The 23,161-nt window shown below is 45.3% G+C and overlaps 2 protein-coding genes across 3 annotated transcripts; both read right to left on the bottom strand.

The window, feature by feature from the left end:
* Positions 1-152: 152 nt before the first annotated feature.
* On the bottom strand, positions 153-8,928 carry LOC136526930 (protein-tyrosine sulfotransferase-like). Of its 2 annotated transcripts, none has more exons than XM_066519500.1 (12): positions 8,205-8,925; positions 7,828-8,002; positions 7,679-7,750; positions 6,757-7,045; positions 6,033-6,173; positions 3,012-3,116; positions 2,590-2,737; positions 1,924-1,976; positions 1,754-1,822; positions 1,499-1,618; positions 850-1,014; positions 153-443 (listed from the first exon to the last, which is right to left on the bottom strand). In XM_066519500.1, exons 1-12 carry the CDS (start codon positions 8,263-8,265, stop codon positions 300-302), a joined length of 1,542 nt encoding a protein of 513 aa, XP_066375597.1. In that variant the 5' UTR covers positions 8,266-8,925; the 3' UTR covers positions 153-299. The 2 variants fall into 2 exon arrangements, with proteins under 2 accessions (XP_066375597.1, XP_066375598.1); XM_066519501.1 differs by having other exon boundaries at positions 307-443; positions 750-1,014; positions 8,205-8,928.
* A 4,060-nt stretch (positions 8,929-12,988) lies between these two features.
* Positions 12,989-16,733, bottom strand: LOC136529755 (transcription factor WRKY19-like). The gene is made up of 3 exons (XM_066522829.1): positions 15,888-16,733; positions 14,229-14,354; positions 12,989-13,995 (listed from the first exon to the last, which is right to left on the bottom strand). The coding sequence occupies exons 1-3, from the start codon at positions 16,217-16,219 to the stop codon at positions 13,290-13,292; spliced, it is 1,164 nt and encodes a 387-aa protein (XP_066378926.1). The 5' UTR covers positions 16,220-16,733; the 3' UTR covers positions 12,989-13,289.
* Between the last annotated feature and the right edge of the window lie 6,428 nt (positions 16,734-23,161).

Genomic DNA, 23,161 nt, shown 5'->3' with positions numbered 1-23,161 from the left:
GAGTGAATCCATCGTGTACTACTGTACTTTACAATTTATCTATTTGTGAACACACTACCAACGCGTCATCTCAAATTGTCTGACCAGTACGACCGCACGAGTATACACGAGATTCTGTGGATGCTAACACCTCTGCCCCCAAAGAATGCTAAGGGTAACACCTGTTCGCTTATGCGAAAATGTTGCAAGAGAAAAACACAGTTTCATGGCTAAAAAGTAGCTCAAGCGAACAGAGCAAATGTCTGGGGGCATCATCTGACTGTACATCAAAATCTAGATACTGCCCTCATGAATTCTGGTTAAACCTTAAGTTTAGACGTTCTTTTTCTCGTCGTTACAGCTAATGTGACCAAACCTATGATCGTGGTGATCCCTAGACCAAGCAAGACCACCATCCAAGGAGAGCAAATCCCGTCGCTGCAGATTATGCTGATCCAGCCCTCCTGAAAGAGACAAGGCAAAGGACATGAGGCTTGCTAATAGCAGAAGTACAATTCTTCATTTGCACAGTTCCACCGCATACGAGAATGGTTCATCTTATATCCTATCGTGTTTCCTCCCTGGCATGTGTGCATGAATCAAATAGTAGAAGCACATGTGATGTTAATGTTATGTCAAGTAAATTGGAAAACTAACATCAAGCACTTGATGACTGTTGATATGAAGCAGGCTCCCTTATTTGTCAAATTTGACTAGATTGTATTTAAAAAATTAGCATGATTAGCCATGGTACACCCTCTGGACCTCACCCATGTCCACCACACATCACTGAGATTCTGAATTCTTGCAGGAAAAGCTTGTCAAACTAAAATGAACCGCATAAGTAGTGTTCTTTGAGTTTGAATAAACCTTTTGTTCTGCCAACTGCCTGTGCTGCCCCACCATGGATTGCTGAGCTTTTAGCATCAGATGTTCCTGGGTAAAAATTTTCTTAGCATGATCATAAAGTTTCATGTCAAGGCTGTTCAACCAGATAATTTGTTTCAAAATTGCCTCAGGTACCAGCTTCCGTGCCTGCAAACAGAACTTCCTATGTCATTGCTGAAACATTCTAATATGAAAGGACTCAAAAACATAATATAAGATAGAAACAAGCAGAAATTTCCACCTATTATTTGAGTGTTCCATTATGACAAAAAGATAAGCACATGAATGATTGTGAAGTTTTGAGCACATCCACCTTAACAATTATATCTCTATTTCTTTTTTCATGGCCTCAGTGTGTACTTGATATTGATAGAGAGGAAAGAAATCGGGTATCCACATAAAATTTACAATTATTTTTGCTGTTTTAGTTATGACAAAAATATAAGCACATGAATGGTTGTGAAGTTTTGAGCACATCGGCCTTAGCATTTGTATCCCTATTTCCTTTTTCTAAGCTTCAATTTGTGTTTGATATCGATATAGACAAGGGAATCAGGTACATATGATGCAGATTTCTGTACTCGCAAAATACAAAATGAATTAAAAGCAATGTTCAATGTTTGGTCGTTACCTCTTTTGAAAAGTTTGCTTCCTGAACTTTCTTTAGGGATATTTTACGACGGCTAGATTGAGACTTCCGCAGTTTGGCGATGCAAGTTTCATAAGCTTCCATCAGTTTACCAACAGTCATCTGGCATCAGGAATAAACTAACATTGTGATCACAGGCTAATAACAGAAAACTCTACACAAGGTTTCGCAAAAGGAAAACGGAAATAAAAGAAAGAACTCTACACAAATAATTGAGTCCTTCAAGTAGTGTATTACATTTCCTTTTCCATGTTCGTCGTTGGTAGAGTTCAGGGCTTCATTATTTTGCCAGCCATGCGCGCTATTCTATCAAGAGAACATAAATATGAGATGGAGTGTACAGATTCTACTATATAATCACGCAAAACTAAACAGCGCAATTATAAGGTTTATAACCACCCTCATACCAGATGTTCGTTTGTTTCTTCATCCTCGGGCTCCACCATGGATGGGTGAGAGTCTGTGAACAGTAGAGATTAGATCCTCATTTATCATCTTTGAGTTGTCAAAACTGTATCAAAAGAATATGGAGAATCATATTCCCAGAATAAACATAAAATTTCTTTGTGTAATTATTTCTTCAAGTCACTTTCTTTCATACATATCGCCTTCCTGGCCTAATGTTAAGTTATTTCTTCAAGTCTCCTTTTTTCAGATTGGCCCTAATGTTTTTAGTGCAGCAAATCATGCACAAAACCACAAGTTGCTACTTCAAATGCTACACCAGCCACAGTTTGAGTGCTGCTTATGCATTAAGTGGTTGATGAGCAGCTTCATTCCACTGGTCTGTACTTTTGCTGAATGTTATGCTGATTCAAACTCACATTCATTTTGATCAGGGATGCACATATGATGTCTCTGTATTGATGCATGAATCTATGCTTGGGTTTCGACAATTGCAGTGATGCATTGCTAATTTGTTAGGGAATTGTCTCATCAAAACATTGCTGTACTATCATTCAGTTTCAATAAAAGATAAAGTTGAGCTGTTGGCCATTGGTCTAAAATAACATAAATGCAACTACTGAAGACACAATAATAAGTTAGGACCACCAGATTGCAATGTGTATTACCAGTCTCACTGGGCACATTTTCCTTGAGATCTAAATTCAATGTCCCAGATTGTGAAAGCACCTGTGCTCCTACCATATGAGCAAACAACCTCGCTGATTCTTCATGGTCCTCCGTAAGTCCTACATATAGCATCTGGTCCAGCCTATTCTGTAATAAAATATCATGGTATTACTTTAGGGAGGGAAGTATATAAAAAAAAACTCCAGACCCGCCTTCGTATACTGAATGGATGTATTTGTTTTAGTAAATGTTATTGTCATAATGCATTTACCTACCGTTTAAGTTCCTTCTGCATGACTGTATAGTCAACACAGTGATGTTTCGCATGCAGGAGAATATAGTTAATGAATGATGTATCACATGCTTTGGCCATTGAAATGCACAACAAAAACGTTTCACGACATTCATCTTTGGTATATACCTTAGCAACTTCAAGCACAATACGACCAAGATCTGGATGCTTTCTGACACAATGCCGAACCTCATGTGCTCCATCAAAGTATGAATTGTTCGTCAACCCAGTAATCTGCCAAGGTAACATGAGTACACATAAACAAATTAGCAAAACCAGATCGTTAAAGCTGGCTGGGAAATCACCTGCAGCCAGATGTTTACTATAGTTCTGCTTGTGTGAGAAGATATAATAGTATAACACAAATACACACGAGACAAAACACAGTACTGGTACAGATTTGCAACGAAATTACTGAACAGTGAATATACAAATTGATCAGTTTGTCAGGCCAATGTTGTTAGAGTATGGCAGGGGCCTATTGGGCCTGGGCTGGATGTATAGCCCATTAGTGTTAGGGTTAATTAGAGATAAGGGTCGCTTGCTTAGGAGTCAAGTAAACCTCTCTATATAAGGAGAGGATATGTATCAATCTAATCAAACAAGAATTAAGAAGGAAATCCCTTCCTCCTTGCCCCGTCGTAGGGCATCCCATACTGGTACGAGATGACCGGCGCTGTGGTCGCGGCGAGGAAGGCCCTGATGCCCGCCACGGCCTGCCGTAAGTCCAAGATTGCGGCCGTCAGCTGCTCCGAGGTGAGGACGAGGGCGGCGGGAGACGACGGCGCCGGGACAGAGGGCGCGATCGCCCCTGAGGACGCCAGCGTGCCCAATGCCGGCGCGCTGATATGTGGCAGCAGCGCCGACGAAGACGCTAGTGGCAGCGGGTGGACATGATTGAACCACATGATCGAACCATAGATCTCTGATACCAGATTGTTATGTGGCTGCTAGGATTGAGAAGGAGAGAGATCTGAGGGAGAGGCGGCTGCTACAGTACCCGCGGGTACTGTTTGTGCGAGGGTGGCTGGAGGCCGGCCGTGGGCAAGGCCCACGGCCGGGCAAGAGGGAAGGGATTTCCTTCTTAATTCTTGCTTGATTAGATTGATACATATCATCTCCTTATATAGAGAGGTTTACTTGACTCCTAAGCAAGCGACCCTTATCTCTAATTAACCCTAACACTAATGGGCTATACATCCAGCCCAGGCCCAATAGGCCCCTACCCACCTGGACATGCAGCTCGTCCTCGAGCTGCAACCTAACCAACTTATAACGATGTCTCGACACAAACCTATCACTTAAAAACAAGCCTTTTACATCTCGGCTTATTTTATTATTATCAACCGAAAATAGATGTGAACTCTTTATTTTTTGCAGCCTCTTCAATTGATGGCGGACACCAGCCCGACGCATAAGCTGCACGTTGACAACCACCTGGATCCCATGGACACCATCTTGACGAAAGGGGTGCATGTATATGGCCACCTAGAAGTAGTCGCAACAACGGCCAGCAAAGGCGCCCTCGCGGTGGTCGGTGGCGGAAAGCGGCGGTGCTAGGCAGTGCGCTCCCGCCGGTGACACCATGCCTTCTCCCCGCCGGACAGATGCTGGTCTGCACCGCACAAAGAAGAGCGGATGGCTTCCGATGGAGAACGAGGAGGGATGCGCCTCCCCAACTGCCGCCCGCAGGGAAAATAGCATGCCCGCCGCCCGTGAGGGAAACCGCATGCCCGAGATCCCCGACGCAACAGACGAGATCGAGGTCCTCCGTGCAGCTAAGCGCAACTGGAGGCGGGTCCTGTGAGGAGGCCGAGGGCGCCGCGCCCGTGCTGTCCAGCGAGGGCGACGTGGCGGAGAGCGTCGGCATCAGGCTGCCGCCGTCCACCCCGCCGTAGAGGACGCCCGAAGCCGGGGCGCCGCCATGCGCCATGACAGCCCCGGTGGTCGGGAGCGGCGGTAGGTGCGGCTGGGTACTGGGCGCCATGTAGATGGGTTTCGACAAATCGGCGATCCAAGCCGGAAGCGGTGGCGGCGACGGCAGCAGCTGCTGCTGGGACGGCGGCGGCGGGTTCGGCTGCGGCCCCAGCAGGAACCCATGAATCCCGGCCACCATCTTGCCGAGGTCAAGGACAGCCGCCGTCAACTGCTCGTTCGTCATGACGCCCACGGCGGAGGACGACGGGTGGACATGATCGAACCAAAGATCTCTGATACCAGATTGTTATGATGTTATGGGGCTGGAGGATTGAGAGGGAGAGATCTGAGGGAGAGGCGTCTGTTACAGTACCCGCGGGTACTGTTCGCGCGAGGGTGGCTGGAGGCCGGCCGGGGGCCTTGCCCACGGCCGGGCAAGAGGGAAGGGATTTCCTTCTTAATTCTTGCTTGATTAGATTGATACATATCCTCTCCTTATATAGAGAGGTTTACTTGACTCCTAAGCTAGCGACCCTTATCTCTAATTAACCCTAACACTAATGGGCTACACATCCGGCCCAGGCCCAATAGGCCCCTGCCATACTCTAACAAATGTGTACTGGGAAATTGGTATGGGAAAGAAAACCCTATTATTCGGCTCAATCTTTCCACCAAGGTTTTTGTGCCAATTATTCTTATAAAGATCCTGAGGTTATGTAGGAAAACGTATATGCATATAATAGAACTGCTGAACTTGTCATTGTTTGAGAACACATGGTGATGAAGTAGAGGTTTAACTGTGGTGGGTATATCATATCAGTAAAAAAGTCATAGTAAGCATGCATGCATGCATCTGTTTTTTATTGTCCAGCTGTATCGCATGAGCTATCCAGATTGTTCAAGTAGGGAATGATCACATATTTCATGAAAAATAGTAGCAAGATATGTACTTCATCACAGATCTAAAATGTAAATGATCATCTTTTGAAAATAATCAAATTATGGAAAATTGACAAAGTGGATGGAAATAGCAAATCAATACTGCAGCAAATGTTATTGTATAATTTGTTACAATGGAAAATATCAATGTTGAGGGAGGCCAGAGAAAATGGATAGAGGACAATTTGCAGTTCCCAATACACAGGTAGAACAGAAACAGACACAGTAAACAAATAAAACTATACAGGAATAGTACAACAGAAGTTGATATATACAAAAATGACATCACCGTACCTGAAAGGTAGCCCCGTTATGAATGATTTCATGGGCAACTGGATCATTGATGTACTGATGTAACGGCATAACCATATCCTCCACATCATATGCATTAACCTTCTTACTACTATGAACTGTGTCATTCCCCCTGGCATCTCTCTGGAAAGTTACAGTATACTTATTGAAGGAACATTCTAAGGCAATGGAAGAATCGTAGTTGTAATTATAACTTATAAGTTTATTAGTTCCAAGATAATTTAGAATCTATGCCCTTGGTTGTTCAAATCAAATATGACAAGAAGTGTAACTACTATTGAAGCTCAAGGGGGGTCACACTTGGAACCTTCTGACAAAACTAGGATGTTGAATCACTGTAATGGGATACTATGGATGGTAGGGAAACTGTAATATACAGAGCTCTCTACCAATTTAAGGAAAATACACAGTGGATCAACTGATTTATATCTATTACAATTGGTGTTTGGTTTGGTTAGTACCAGATACAGATATCTATCAAAGATCCAATTAAATGTTGAATATAAAGCACGAGATCCCAAAATATAAGGTACATGTTTTAGAAAATAAAGTATCTTGACAGCATTTTGTCAAAACTGTTGCATTTGAACAGCTGCAATTTGAGCCCACAAGCATATCCACCATATGTTACTGAGTACTTTCAGCCACTATAATTCTATAAAGTACAAATCTAAACCAAAGGTTGAACTGAAGTGGATAGGCATACCCTGGCAAACAGATCTTCCCTCATCCATGGAACCAAGTACTTCCAAGGCCAGATGTCCAAAGTACTGACAGCACGAGACTTTGTTAACACACGGGTAGTCATTAACTTTGCAGAAGTTAAGTTTGGGTGCACAAGGAATCTAGCTGCAACTTCCACTGAGAACTCATATGTGCTAAATACACGATCAACTGGGTTCCTTAGTATTGTTACAACAGAAGTTCTCTCCCTTGGCAGCTTGGAAGTTAAGCTATAGTCATCATGACTAACAACCAGCTTGCAATCAGGATGGCTGATAATAATACCAAAGTGTCATTAGTTGTAAGCAAATTATCTTAAGAAAAGATCTTGGAACTGAACTCATAGGACAAACACTGACAGTTGCTTCATAAGGAACAACAATTAAAAAAGGTGCTCCTTCACTACCTACATATTTGTTGGCATGATCCATAGACAGGTCACGACATACAGTTAACAATTTGAAGATGTAATTGCTATGCATATACTAGGATGCAGTAATTAGCATACTGGGAGACCATCCATGTTAACAACTTTCACATTCCTGGTCAGGTAAGCGCTAAGAACATTATTTCACTAGACAGAAATGTAGTAAACCATAGATTACATTTAAATTATTTGGTTCATGATCTAAATTTGTAAAATAGAAGCTAATTTTCCTAGAGTGAGTATTTTCAAAGAAATATTTTCATAAAGTCCACAAAATTAATTAATTAAAACAGCAGGGCAGATGGCACACAGAATTTGAAGGAAACACTCATTTTTTAACTAATTCAGACAGTTCACCAGAACAGTGCTATGATTCAGAACTGAGATGAGGTGCTCATGAAACAGATATCGTTTGTCGAATTTTGCCCAATCGACATGATGATGCAGTTGAATAAAGTAGAGAGCTAACTTTCCTCACCTTGGGTCGAACCGTAGCTTGTCGTAAGATCGCGGGCATTCCTGTGCATTTGTATACAGCTTTTTGAGGAAGCTGCAAGGCATGAAACATCAGCGGGATACACCTTAGATTACTGTGAACCAAACTGATGTCCAGTCCAGCGAATGTACCAGTGAAAGTAGGTGCGGCCTCCAGTCCTAGGAATGTGGAGGAAGAAGAGCAAATCCTTGAGGCTCAGTTTGTCCCCGTCCTTCTCGCGCCCAGTGGAGGAATCCGCCCAGCCCCTGACGATACCCTCACAGTGTTTGTACCCATCGTCGGAACTGACAAGTGGAAGCACAGCCACTGCATCACCCGAACGAACGAGTGATTAGTCCACAAACATCGCAAAAATCCGAAGCAAGTATGTTTCCTAGCTCAACGAGCGCACCACGCCGAAACAGTCCCAGCGAATGAATCGCTCGATCAACACGGCGACCGCAGCCTCAAAGCACAATTTAGACGGTGCCGAGGAGACAGGCGGGAGGCGAGAGAGAGGCAGGCGCACCGGACACGAGGACGAGGAGCGCAAGCGCGCGGGCGCCCACTCGGAGCGCCGCCCGCGCCATCGATTCGGCAGGGGCACCGTCCAGCGCCCAGATCCGGAGGCGAAAGCGGCGCCCAGGCGCCGCAATTGGGGGGCGAGGAGAACCCGCGGGAGGACAGGCACGGAACGCAGCGGCGACGGAAGAGGAGGACGACGCGGGGCGTTAAAAAGGGGTGCGGGGAGAGGAAGCGGAAACGGAAGGATCACGAACGGGCGGCGGCGGTGGCGGCAAGCGGGGGACAGACGGAAGAGGGGTGAGGTCCTCGGCACCGGCGCGGGCGGCCCGGCACCCGCCGCTTTCCTCGCCTCCCTCGGCCTCCGAGCCCCCACTGCCCAGTGCCCCGCCCTCTGCTCTCTTCTCGTCGCGGCGTTGTTTATTCGCTCGCACGCGCGGCTGCCCAGCGCTAGTGCCGGTCGCTCTCGGGGCGGGGAGGGAGGGCCGGAGGGCGTGCCGAGGCCGAGGCGGGCGTAAATAGTGGGGGGGTTGGCGCTGGCGGTGGCAGCAGCGGTGGTGGGAAAGCGCAGCGGAAAGGCAGTTTTCTCGCCACTTGCGCCGCGCCGTGCCGTGTGCCGTGGGATGGGTTCTGGTCAGTTTCGCGCTGCCGGCCTCAGCCCTCCGGCCAGCGGTGGATCCGCCGTGCCGGCGGATTTTCCATCGGTTTCTACGCGTGTGCTTGATTGAAGTCGAGTTGAGAGATGACGGATGCCAGTTTGATTCTGGCTTTTTTAGGACGAAGTCGTCCCAACTCCATTTGGTTGAAGAGATAGAATATCTTTATTTTCTTTGTTTGGCTAGGGTGATTATAAGTCAAATTGTCAGTCATAGAATATCATTTTTCTAGAACAACAAATCAGCTTCAGTCAATTTATCAGCCGTAAAAACCATTAGACGAACAGCTCCGGTCGTCTTCTATAGTTGCAAATCTCTTCTTCCCTTTTTCTCGTCGAGTTCTCGACTATGCTGACCGGACGTGCACTCTAGCGCTAACATCATGCTTGGGTCGCTCGCCGTAGCGCTAACCAACACACGCTTCTCCATCGGGCTACGCTCTTCACTGAAGCATTGGTCTGTTCACGCCTCCGCACTAAATCCTACAGTTCTAAGCTCTGACACCACTCTGCCCCAGATCCAGCGACTCAAGCCTTCCCGTGCCACCCTACCCTTGATCTCGTGGTTCAATCTTGATACGGTGGACATCGCCCCAAGGCCATGGCCGCCTAAAGCTATGCCACCTAAAGCCCATGGTTGCGCTACCCAAATCTGAAGCTGCTTCCCTGCACCAAAAGCTTCTCCCATAGCCACCACCCCACACCAAAAACAGGCGACGACTCCATTAATTGGAGGCAAGCCAATCCCCCCGATTTTAGTGGGCAGGGTGATCAAATCTAAGGGGAATATTCTCTCTAAGAACATATCCATCCTGGCTCGTTTTAGAACTAAACACTACATAAAGAGCTCATCATGTCCTACTCCCAATTATCCTAAGAACCAAACATGTAGTACAGTCATTGGTGAGATCCATCCGGTCCTTCAGAAGTTCGTATGGTGTGCACCACACTGTCTACTGTGTGTATCATCATTTGTTCATCAATAAGTGCAGTGTAAGTACACTTGTGACCATCAGGGCAAAGAAACTTAACACCAAGGGAATGTTTGTTTGGTGGACTAACCAATTTAACCACGTCTAATCCTAAGCCTCCAGAATCTTACGTCTAACGCATCAGCAATAAAAAAGGTCTATGTACAGAAGAACCAGGCAACCTTGCCCACGAGCGAGTTTCCTATACGGAACTAGCTCAAACCAAAGTTTGGCATGCCTAACTCGTGAGTCGCGGCTAACAAAACGTCAGCTCTACAAGATCTGTAGTAGCAAAATACGGACTAGGCCAGACTTGGCTTTCAACCGAACTACTAGTCCAAACGATGATGATAAACCACCTGGGTCAGACGCCCTCAACAGTCGACACATGGAGGTTGGTGCTAATGATAAATCCTTTTCCTCCGATCCATAGAATTCTATATTCGGCTGGTGGCCTGGTGCTCGTGGTAATTCGGCTCTTGATTGGTGAGCCGCAATCCTGCAAGGAAAGATGCAACTTGTGGTGGGCGGCCTTTGCCCGCATGTGTTGTCTGGTACGGGGGATGAGCAGAGTTGCCGGATTCAGGCTCTTGCTGCCTGCCTAGTGCCGTTCGGTGGACGGAGGATGATGGATTATGGATGGATGGATCGGATGGTTACCCACTAATCAGGGATCCTGCCATGCAAACCTTTTCTTCTACTGGTACGTATTATTTTGTGGTCCTGATGTTTGCTGCCTTAGAAAAAGGGGTAAGAACGCATGTGTGCTGCTTCCTGTTCCGATGAAGCATCTCTCGATCTGATACTGGAAAAGCAGGAAGCAGATTGAGCTGAACTTCTGCCACTGTGTTTCCTGCTGTGTGTGGCTATGTGTTTGTGTGGTGCCATTCAGTATGCAGATGAGAAAGTCGTTGCAGAATTGTCCAATTGGGAAGGCTAGTAGTTAATTGCTGTTTTTTTGGTTGTTTTGTCCTTGGTCATCAGTACATGTATGTGTATCTAGTGTTCTGGCGGTTTTTTAGAGTAACTTCACCCGATCTGTTCTAATACATCTTTTATAAATTGTTTTAAGAGAGCGTCTTAAAATTAATTTAGGATATATGAGAGCATTGCTGAAGCTGATTACCTAAAACTTATTCTTTTATTTCTTTACGGATATGAGAGGAGATGTCTCCTTTATTTAGGAGAAATAATGCTTCTTTTAGGAGGTCTCTTGAAAATTTAATTGTAGATACAAGAGATGAGAAATGAGATCTGTTGTACCACATTTATCTTCTAAAATATTACTTTTTAAATATAGAAGATTAGATAGAATATATCCCATGGAGACGGTCTTGTTTCCACTGACAACAGATTCTATGGAACGGAAACATACTACCCTGTTTTCCAAGAACTAGGCCTGGTTTACTTTGCAAATTTTTTGAACCCGATAAATAGTACCACTTTCATCTTATTTGGTAAATATTGTTCAATCGTGGATCAACTAGGCTCAAAAGATTCATCTCATGATTTCCAACTAAACTGTGTAATTAGTTATTTTTTTTACCTACATTTAATACTCCATACAAGCGGCTAAAAATTGATTTGATGAAGAGAGAGTGAAAAAACTTTTGGATGACATCTAAACAAGGCGCTAGCAGCACAAGAACAGAGAACAAAGAACAAAATGAAGGGCCAACCAGTGCCAGTGCCACGACACAAATATACCAGTACTATGCTGTCACATCCGGAAAAGCAATCTGCCTCCTCATTCATGCTTGCCAGTTGTTAAATCCCTATTGCCAGTCTAGTCGGCCTACAATGCCTTTGTTCGTCATGGTTACTCCCTCTGTAAAACAAAATACAATTCTATATTTAAACTAAGTTATTTTTTCTTAAAAAGTTAAAGTTTAATTTAACTAAATACGTAGAAAATAATATTTATGTTTATATGTAAAAATATGTTTACTATTAAAATATATTATATAACTAATCTAATCTAACTTATTTGATACCATAAATATTAGATTTTTTTACAAATTTGATCAAATTTAAAATTATTTGAGTTCATTAAATTCAGAATTGCTTGACTCTTCTAAAATTGAGTAATTCTCTTTTTGAAGGAGTACTGCTACTCAACAGCATTATTCCTCATTCATTCACCTCATCGCCATCAGTCACAGGGATGAGGATGAATCTTGCAATCGGTCATTTGACGACACCACCACTAACCAGCAGTCAAAGCCGTTTCAGTTCGACAGATTCCCCTCTTTCAGCAACTCGTAGGCCCTGTTGTGCTTCTGGCTTTTATATTACTTTTTATTAGCACAAAGCCACAGCCCACAACCACAAGGTTTTTCAGTCACCTGGTATCAGATTTCGCTGGCTTAAGAGAAATGCTGTAATGATGGACGTTACATTTGTTATACATATTTCATTGATTCAAAGTTTGTCCAACTTTTCACGAGCTGGCTTTTACCAACAGCCATAAAAAGCAAGCTTTTCAAAAAGCAACAACTCAAGCCAGACAAAAAAAGCTATTAGTGCAAACTACATCTTAGATACAAACATGTAAATTACTTTAAAGACCATACTTTGGTTATTTAAAAAATACTGAAACTTCATACACCCATAGTGTACTCATATGTAAAAGTTAAGATGTAAACTCAAACTAGAAAATTCATAAGGAAAGAATAAATTTTAGGTGCATGTGCACTATAATTTTTGTCTTGTACTGCAAATGCATATGAAATTTGTTATTTTCATATGAGTTTTTGTAGTTTGATTTTGCATCTCAAGTTTTACATGCGAGTACATACATGGATAAGTTTAAATTTTATTGAATGATCAAAGTACGTTTTTCAAATAGTTTATATGTTTGCACGAGTTTTCCCAGACGGACATGCCCTAATTAATTAGCACTCCAAAGTTTATATATGTCTTATTTGTAACACAAGAGTTTTCCCTTACGTATATAGTTGCGCTCCCTCTCCAGAAATATATAGGATCTTGAGTAAGTAAAATTGTCCTAAATTGAACCAAATTTATAAATCCTTTGTATTTCAGAGGAAGAGTACAATTTTAATGTTTTTAGTCAAGGACTCAAGGTTCCTAGGCTCAAAAGAGAAACCTAGGTCGAAATATACTTATATAAGCAACAATAATATAATCCTCTTACATTACAACAACCGTCGATGCTCAAAGTTATTACTCCCTCTATTCTAAATTACAAAATAACATTTCTAGATAGATTTTAATATACACTATATGTAGATACATAATAAAACTAATGTATCTAAAAAGCTCAAAACAACACATATAATTTATAATAGAGGGAGTACTTAGGTCACCAAGACAAATGTGACAACAACTGTTCAGGATCAGGAAGACCAGGAACTAATAAGGTACTACTACCTAGCGGGTTAAGGTGCAAAATCCTCGATCATTTCAGCGTCCGTGCCTCCATGGCATGGCCGCCCCTGATCTCCTACTGGTATGGTCCGTGGGGCGGGCCGCCAAATGGCGGAAACGGCAGGTGCGGGTCGTCGAGCTCAGCCTGGTGGTGGAAGAGTGACGAGTAGTCGAACGCGGCGGGGGCGGTGATCGCCCTGGTGACGACCTCGCCGAGCTCCGACGACTCCGCCCCGTGCATGCGCGCCCCCGGAGCCTCATAGTCGTAGACGACGTCGTAGCAGCTCCCGTCCACCACCACCGGGTGCTGCGGCGCAGGAAAGTAGCTCGACGCGGGCAGCGAGAAGGCCGCCGCCGCCGCCGCTGCCGCGGCGGCGGGGTTATTGTCCGTCGTCGCGTCGCCGGGATGGTGGAAAGGCGGCATGGAGGGGAAGGAGAAGGACGCGGCGGGCGCGGAGGCGGGGCCGCGGTCGCGGTCGTGGTCGTGGTCGTGGTCGTGGAGCCCCGCCGTCTCCACCTTGAGGACGCGCTTGAAGCCCATCCCCAGCAGCTGCATGCTCGGGTCCTGCTGCTGCTCCAGCGGCTCAGGCGGCGGAGGCGGCGGCGACTGGCTCCCGCCGTGCGCGGCCGCGGCCGCGGCCACGGTGGCGCGCTGCTTCTGGCGGCAGGTGTGCTCGCCCTGGTACGTGACGTCGAACACGCACAGGTCGGTGTCCGAGCGCTGCACCTGCTTCGTGGCGGCGCACGCCTGCGCTGTGCGGTACGTGCACCGGTAGTAGCCCCTGCAACCGCAGCAGCAGTACGCGTCAGTACCAGACATCATATATATATACTCATATGCTACCTAAATCAGAAACTTCTGTCACATGAATCGAATTGCTTCGCTACGAAATTCGTGCAGAATTTCTCGTGAGATACGATTCACCAAAACAGAGGCCGTACGTTATAAACATGTTGTACATATGAAATTAATCTGCATCGTCAAAGTTTTCGGTGTTGATGGTTGAGGGTTTACCTGGGAAACTTGGCGCCGAGGATGTCCTTCTGGCCGTACTTTCTCCAGCTGAAGCCGTCGTCCGGGGTGGCCTCCAAGCTTGCATCTGGCACTCGGAATTTCGCGGTCCATCTTGGTAGACCTTTCCTGTAGGATTCATGACCAGGAAAACGAGTGGGGTTAGTCAGATGCTCAGATCTTTTTTTGTGTTGACTTGCGAATGCTCTGTATTTGACCGAGTGTTGATGCCTATGATCACAAAAACATGTTGTTCCCTTTTTTGACCAAACAACCATATGTCCATAGCCTATGACTATGACCAGGATGCTACTGCCAATTTACTCTCTGTAGTAGTATGATAACTAATTCTTCATGCTGTTAGGTACCTTTTCAAGATCCTTTTCAGGTTTACTGAGGAGTAAATTAGTCTGTTGACTTACTGCCTATATATGACAGAGTAGAATAGTGCGATTTTTTTTCTAAAAATATAGTTTCTTATGCTATACGCCTATACTTATAAGTCAGCCTCTGAGATAACATGAACACTGCATACCGTTGCTTCCAGGATTCTGTGATCATATTAGATCCTAACGCAATAATATATCCACCAGAACATACTCTATTCGTTCTAAATTATAAGAAATTTTAATTTTTTAAATATATTATTTTTATTATATATTTAAGTGCATATTGATATCTATGTAAAAAAAACTTATAATTTGAAATGGAGGGAGTAACGTAGTATGTAGAACGTTTGTATGGGATAGCTTTTGGCACCACACCCACGTTTCTATCACTTAGGGTAGAGTAGCTTTGTTGCATATTGCACGCGTCCTTAATGCTCTGTTTCTTTTCTTAAAAGAAAAAAAAATCCTCAAATAAAGTTTGTTTTGTGGGAAATGGTTTCTGAATATGGCTGGGGCATCTGTCTGACAGTGGCGTTACCACGAAGTATTGTGCACTATTACGTAGGTGTTATCTCCTAATTTGGTCTAAACACACAAAAAGTGCTGCCTGTGATGCTGAGAAGTCTGAAGCAAGGTTGTTCACAGCCCTGAGACGCGTGCGCAGTGTGCCACATCGCTAGACTATCAAAAGTGAAAAATTGAGTTTTTGTTTAAAAAAATGAAAGTGAGTAAATAATGTTTGGCATATGTGCTGAAAATGGTACAATTGTTGGAAACTGTACAGATTCACATACATGAACGTGCTCAGCTTCAAAGAATATCAAACTCTGTAGGATACTAGGATCTAGGTGATATCGTTTTCTATATGCATGAACGTGAAGATTCAAGTTCAGAGTCAGTCAACTCTAAAGGATATGACAAAAGGAATTAGGAGCAATTGCACTGCAAAGACGTCTCGTGCTAGTTCTATTGTTCCTGAATTTTTATGTATATATATGCTTCATAAACGGAGTCGAGTCTGAACTTGCATATTTGCATGAACATAGAACATGACCATACCTAGATCTGTGTAAAGTTTCAATACTTTGCGAAGTTTCAAAGTATGTTTCCGATGAATTTGCATACGCGTAGTTTTCGATTTTTATGCCATTTGACCCTACGATGCATGCATGCACCCGCCAAAACCACTTCGAGTGCACCTCATTTGGCGCGCGGCACGTACGTACGGGTACGCAGTGTTTTTTGAGTTTGAAAAAAAGTGAACGCGACGCACCTTCTCTTGCACATGCTCTGGCGCTCCTGCACCTCCGTCGCGACCGTCGTCGTCCCGCCGGAGCTCTCGTCCGCCGACCGCGGCGAGTCGGAGCGGTCGGTGCCCCGCGACGACCCCGGCGCGGCGGCCTCGATGGCCCTGGCGACGGCCGCCGCCTTCCCGAGCGTGCACTGCAGCCGCCGCGCCGCGCCCCTGTAGTGCTCCGCGCGGGAGGACCACGGGTCGTCGGCGGCCATCATCTCCCCGAGCTGGCGCGCCTGCTCCTCGCCGTCGGCGAGGAGCGTCAGGAGCGTCTGGATGCTCCCTGCTTCTGCTCCCGCGCCGTCTTGCATGGCTGGCGTGCTCTTGCTTGCCGGTTGCCGCCTAGCTCTCGATCTGCAGTGCAACAGACACTGATTCGACCGACCGGCGCTCAGCGACTGCTTTGTGATGATTCTTGGATGGTATAACACCCTGGTTGTTGATTTGTATGAACAATATTTCAGCAGCAAGGATGAGCTGGTGATGGAGGCAGAGAAGAACAGCTCGGACCCGACGACGACGACGCGGCACGGCAGTGACCGATTTGAAGGGCGAGGCTGGCAGGGAGGAGCAGCGGGAGGACAATCACAAGTTCAGAGAAACAGATGGGAAAACACAAGGTGACTCAAGTGGCGATATTAACACAGAAGAAGGATGTATGTATATGAACAGGTGGCTTCTCGGCCAAGAATGGCGGCAACCAACAACGATGATCACGAAAGCTTGCAGCTGGGTATATATATATATATGCAGGAGATCGGGAGAGGGAGAGCAACGGAGAAGACGAGAGGAAGGTGTGGCATGCAATGTTTGTTCCGGAGAAGGAAGGAAGGATGGGAGCAGTAGCAGTTATAGTAGAGTGTTGTCTGAGATTCAAAGGCCATGAATCTACTGCACGCCTGCAGCACTTGTGTCACTGTCTTGTGGTATTCTAGACGTTGGTGAGAGGGAGAGCACGTTTGACCGGGGGAAACGGGAAATGAAACCGAGTGAGTTTCTGGTCTATATTTTTTTCTCTGATTTTGGGTGCTCGTCCGTCCATTGACCAGTCTTTGGTCAGACTAGTTATCGTGCTGGAGGAGCTGGAGGGGAAACTGCTACGTCCACTCGGTAGGGAAACTGGGAAAGGCGAAGGGTGCTGCAGCCGAAAAGAAAAATTGGCATCTTTTTTAGTGGGCAGGAAATTCGGGGGCGCGACGATGACCGTCTTTCTTTTTCCTGATAAACTCTTGTATATTGATATAGGAGTACTTTGGTTTGGAATTTTGGATGCATTATTGGTATAGATTATAAAAGGTGGTCTTGTGAATTCTGAAGTTTGTTTTACGATAAAGCTATAGCTCACTCGAGTGATTTGAAGCAATCCATCACTCGAATGTTCTCTTCCCCAAATCTGGCCTCTCTCCCTCCTCTTCTCCAACTTTGGCGGGTTTAGAAGGGGCCGATCCGGTGCGGATGGTGGCCGGGCGAATCAGGGCCCTGGCGGTGGTGGAGGCGGCTGAGCCATGTCCGGGTGGGGGAGTTGCGGCCGTTCGCCAGAGTTGGAGAAGAAAGTGGCGGCGGGAGGGAGGGAGGGGAAGAGGGAGGCCGCCGCAAGCGCTGGGCATTGGGAGGAGGAAGATGAACAGTGGCCGTTAGGAGGAGAAAAATTCAAGTGATGCCTCACTCTGGGTGACATATAGACAGATCCTTTTTATTTTATTTATCGCTACTTTAGTTTGTTGCATGTTGCTTCCATCTAGAAGTTTTAGTAGGGAAAAAAGGCAGCAGGTAAAGTCTAGCTAATAGCTACGTGCATGCACGATTCCAGATATGAGAGGAATAATAGAAATCGATCACCATATTCGTGTTGTTGGAGCTGGGCGGAAACAAAATTCTTATTTGCATCAGAAAAGCCTAGCAGTCAAAGCACCAAATGAGCTCCGAGAGAAAATGGCCCCTTTTTTTTATGATATCAGTCACGGTCAGCTTCACAAACAAAGGGGCAGCTTTTGGAGAAGCAAGCAATGCAATCTTGTAGTTGTAGAGCTTGAAGATGGGAGGTGGAACTCTTCTAATAAACAAGCCCTACTACGGTCATCGATCAAGATCAAGCCCTAGATAGATTGAAGGAACTGAGGCGGGGCGGCTGCCCTGTTTCGTCTGAAAGAACGCGGATAGTACGATGAAGTTTCAGACATGACGAGATAAAAAGATTTTCAGACATCAAATGTGTTGCTTTCTTCCCAGCAATCGAGTCGGATGCACACAGTACTTCACTTGGTACTCCTGATTCCTTGTTACGACCTGAGATGGTAGGCTTGTTCTCACTGAGACAAGACAGTGACTTATTCGCCGAATACTCCTGCCTGTCTGTGCGTGGTGTGTGTGTCGGCATTCACTCACTCTCACGAGTCTCGACTCCTTTTGGAAAATTCGGTAGGAATATTCAAACCCAAGGCCAGTGCCGATCGTGTGCTGACCGTTCAAATTCAACCCTGCGATGCCACTAGTCCAGCTGATCACCCAAAAAGGTTCTTGCAGAAGACGAGCTAGAGACCACGATGGCTAGCGTTGGCTGGCTGAAGCCTGAAGAAGGCTGAGGGGAGGAGGTGAGGTCAACGGCGAAGGTTGGACGAACTGGCATCGAATCTTCAAACCCGTTTCCGCGTATTGGACTGGGGAGTAAGAGCAAGTGACAGTGACGCAAGTGTCACGACGTTGTGCTGTCGACGCCGGGGGAGCTGAGAGCTGACCGGGGAAAAGGAGGCAAACCAGCCAGCCGCACAGGGAACAGTGTTTCTCACTACTCTTCTCTACTCCTGTTCTGCGTACTGATGCCGACCGAATGAGATTCTTCTGCGGAACTTGCGGAATCCAGCGATGAGCAGTACTCCCTTCGTAAAAAAAAAGACGTTATGAGATACGCGTAAGTAAAACTTTTTTAATTTTGATTAGATTTGTAGAAAAATACGTACAATATTTATATTTTCAAATAAGTTTATTACGAAAATATATTTAAACGATCTATCTAATAATACTAATTATATATTATAAAAAATAATATTTTTTATATATAATTAGTCAAAGTAAAAAAAAACTGATTTATCGAGAAACGAGAATGATTTCTATTTTAAGACTGAGGAGTACTCCGTAGAGTGGTGCATCGAACAATGAACGAATGATGTCGCCCGCTAGTCGTTTCACCTTCGACTTATTCGCATGACTTGCTTGTAAGCGTAGCGTACATACATGTACAGTACCAATGGAAGAAGTCTAGTACACGACGGGCTGTCGCCTACTTGTGATTCCATACAAACCAGGGTGGAACAATTCAGTTCTCGTACGAGATATAAGGTTAAGAATTCTATATACGAACAAAAACAATCACTTTTCAGTGGGAATAATAACAAAGTTTTGTTCTTGTTCCTTTCCGAGACCCAGAGCGTGAAGTGCTGACTGCCGACATGGCTGATGTGGGACCAAGGCAAGGCAAACCGGTGGGCCACTTAAACATTTTATTTATCGATACTACTTTCATTTTAGAAAGGATTTAATTCTAGGTTTAATTGGAGTCCAGTTTGATAGGGCTCTAGATTCTTCTATAAACGTTCTAGTTTTGAAATGTCCTTAGAAACGTTTCTCTGGTGATTCTCGAATCTCAATCACATTCTTTGAAAACGTTTGGTAGGGATGATAGATTCATATTCTTGAAACAAAATGAGGTGGACATGAATCGGAATTTCTAATTCAGAAACAAGCAAAACACCCTTTTGGGCGATTCTCTCCTGTAGTGTAAAAAATGAGAATCATCCCAATTGATTCTTGGTGGAACGTTTTAGCATGGATTTTGGAGATCCATGGTGAAACATTTCACGTTTTAGCATTTTTGACAGGGATTCTGGAGATCCAAATGAGAATCCAAAACATTTGTGGAGAATCAAAAAAACATTTGTGTCGGTGCAGAAAGTGACCAACAAGTAACTATTTGTTGTTTTGCCATACGTTGTGATCGGAGGTGGCCTAGCACTCAATGACACAGGGTTTATACTAGTTCAGACAACGTGCCCTACGTCTGGTTTGAGTCGGTCGGTGACTTTATTCCTGAGCCCAGGTGCTCGAAGTTTGTAGTGGGGTTACAAACGAGAAGAAGAAAGATAGGGTGCACGAGAGGTCCGGTTGGCTCCTATCGGAAGGACCGAGAGCGACAAGAGCTCCTCTATGAGCTAAGTGTTCAAGCGTGAGCTTGAGGTCCGAACCTGACGGTTCTGTGATTGTGAGCTAGTGAACTTGATCGTTCTGGATTAACTTATATGAACTTGAATCAACTTAATGTTGGGAGAGAGCGCTGTAACACCCCGGTGTTATGCCTGCATTTAGGCACTGCAAATCATACATATCATGCATCATCAAGCATCCAAATCATACATGCCTAATCATGTAAATAACAATTGAAACACTGCTTCGAAACATTTGAAACATGTTGTGAAACCTGAATGTTGCATACCTTTGTTAGAATTGTTTTGCCCTAAATTTTGCTTGCTAGGTTAGTAAAACATGGTTGGCTACTATTGTAAATCATCTAGGATTGTTTAGTTCAATTTTTGGAGCAAGGTTGTTTTCAAATTAATTCAAAATTTGGCTTAAAAAAAATTCCCAAAAATTAGGGTTTTGAGTTAAACATGGACTTTGAATTTACAATTCAAAATCTAGAAAGAATTTGGCTTTGGTCATAAAAGCAAAGTTATAAGGAATTAAATTCTAATCAACTTTCATTTTTGGTACATTTTCAAAAGATTTCATTTTCTTGCTCAAAATAATGTTTGAAAGTTGGCAATTAAAAATTCCTTGAAAATACAAATGGAAAAGGGCTTTTTCTCCTTCGCGGGCCGCCGCCTCGCTTCTGGCCCACGGCCGAAGCCGGCCCAGCCAGCAGCCCGCCGCGCCGCGCGCCTCGCCTCGGCCTAGCCCAGCCCAGCGCCGCGCTGGCCTGCCTCTGTGCGTGCCTGCCCGCTGACGCGCCGCGCCGCGATCCCGACCGCGGCAGAGCTTGCCCGCCGCGTGGCGGCCATGCACCGTCGACGCCGCCGCGCGTCGCAGCCGGTCTGCGCCCGCGCCCACGCGCCCGCCTATTCCTGCCATAGCCGGTGCGCTCACTCGCTCATTCCCGCGCTGCCTCTCCTCTCCGCCAGAGCCGAGCGCCCCCAGCTCTGCCTCTCGCCGCGCCACCGCACCCGCCGGCGAAATCCGCCGCGGCTCCTCCACCTCGGCCAGCAATCACGCCCCCGCAGCTCCGCCTCGCTCTCCTTCAAGTCGTGCTCGCGTTTGCGCCGACTGCCGAGCTCAGGTAGAGCCGTCTCAAGCCTCGCCACCGCCGGCCATGGCGCCGCCGTGCTCGGCCGCCATGGAAGGCCCCTTCCTCCTCTTCTCCAACCCCGCCTAGCTACCCTACCGCATTCGCCAGCTTCTCGCGCATCGCATGCGCCCGCTATCTCGCCCTGTCTTGGCCGGAGATGGCCGCCGGCCTCGTGGCCGAGCCGCGCCGCCGCGACGTCGCAAGCGCCGGCGTGGCCTCTCCCTCAGCTGAGCCAGGCCGAAAGGCCGTGGGCCGACGCCCTGTCGGGTCGCCTCCCCTTTCCCCTTCGCTCGGGCCGTGCAGGCCAAAAGCGGCCGTGGGCCAGCTGATTCCAGTAGGCTGGCCCAGTAGCGATTGAAGGAATTGTTTTCAATTTATTCTTTATTATTTGAAAATAGAAATGGTTTGCAAAATATTTGGATTACTCAAAGTTGCTCCAAATCTGTTGAAATAAATTTGTCTAGGTTCCTTATCATCAGATCTACTTGGGAAAATTTCTGCATGTCATTTTTGAAATACTTTTCTGTAGAACTTTATTTAATCATGTATATTGTTGATAACTTGAAAAATGTGTGGAAAAATCTATAGGCTTCAGGAAAAATATGATTCTAAGTTTATTAATCTTCCTATGTAATGTACTACCTAGGAAAAATATGTTTCATGCATGTGCTATGGGAATATTTTGAGGTGTAGTTCAAGTACCTTTAATGGCTGATTTTTGTTATTTTAGCTAGAGGGCAAACTTTGTATAAAACATGCATGTGATAATTTTTGTACAGTCATTGTATACTATGAAGAACCTAGGAAAAATACTAACTCTGTTGTTTGACACTTTTCACAGTTCAAAGTATTTTTATGTTCATAATCTGCCATAGCTTGTGATTTTTGTATAGGCTAATCCACTCATTCAAATACCATGAAAATCTGACGGTAGACTACTTAGGGTAGTAATATGCTATGGTAATTTTCTAAGATTTTTCTAAGCAAGAAAAATAGAGGTTGCTATTCAAACCTATTATTAATTAGGGTTTAATTAAGCATTGCTTTATGTGTTTAAGAAATTAGCAAAGCTTTGGTGTATCTTTGAAGCATTTCATAAGATATGTTGACTTAACATATTAGTAGTAGAAGAGAATGCAGTAGATAACATGTGCTTGTAGTATATTTTCTTGGATGATGTTGACTACCTTGCATTTAAACATATCCATTGTATTCATCTCATCCGATGCACCGATTGCATAAGCACTTACACACATTGCATCATACAGGATCGCAAACCGAGAACCCAGTCGTCATACCCGAGGAGCCCGAGGAGCAGTTCGAGGTGCAGCCGCAGGAAGTGCCCAAAGCCGACGAGGAGGACGTTGAGGAACTTCCGAAGTGCCCCGATCACCGTCCGAGCTCCTTCAAGAGAGGCAAGCCCCGGAGCATTTTCTCCCGGTTTGCAATTATTAATTAAATGCTTTACTTTAATTGATGCATTAAGTTCAGGAGTTGCTTGCAACCATTGCTGCATTATATCTTGTTTACCTTTGTTATACTATATCCTTGTTACCCAGGTATCCGCAGCCGAGTCAATGCTTAGCTGGCTTAGACCGGTAGAAGTCGGGTGATTTTCTATCACCTACGAGCTATAGGTGGTTACCTGGATCTGCTTGGATGACTATGAAGTCATGGTATAACTAAGTGTTAAATGAAGTTGAGACCGGACGGAGACTTGCAGAGTTTTGGACTGTAGTGTTTCTATCTGTGTCGATTAAGGACCGACCGTTGTTGGGCCTCAAGTCATGTTGAACGCATGCCTTACATTTAGCTGGCCGGATAAAGTACCTTCCGACCGCGAAGCTGGGAGATTATTCGGGCCGAGTAGATTACCCGCAGCGCACTGTGCCGGAGCAGGTGTGGTAGGACACGGGGG

Source organism: Miscanthus floridulus, chromosome 19, assembly GCF_019320115.1.
Source record: "Miscanthus floridulus cultivar M001 chromosome 19, ASM1932011v1, whole genome shotgun sequence".
Taxonomy (NCBI): Eukaryota; Viridiplantae; Streptophyta; class Magnoliopsida; order Poales; family Poaceae; genus Miscanthus; species Miscanthus floridulus.
This window is presented reverse-complemented; position numbering and strand designations above follow the sequence as displayed.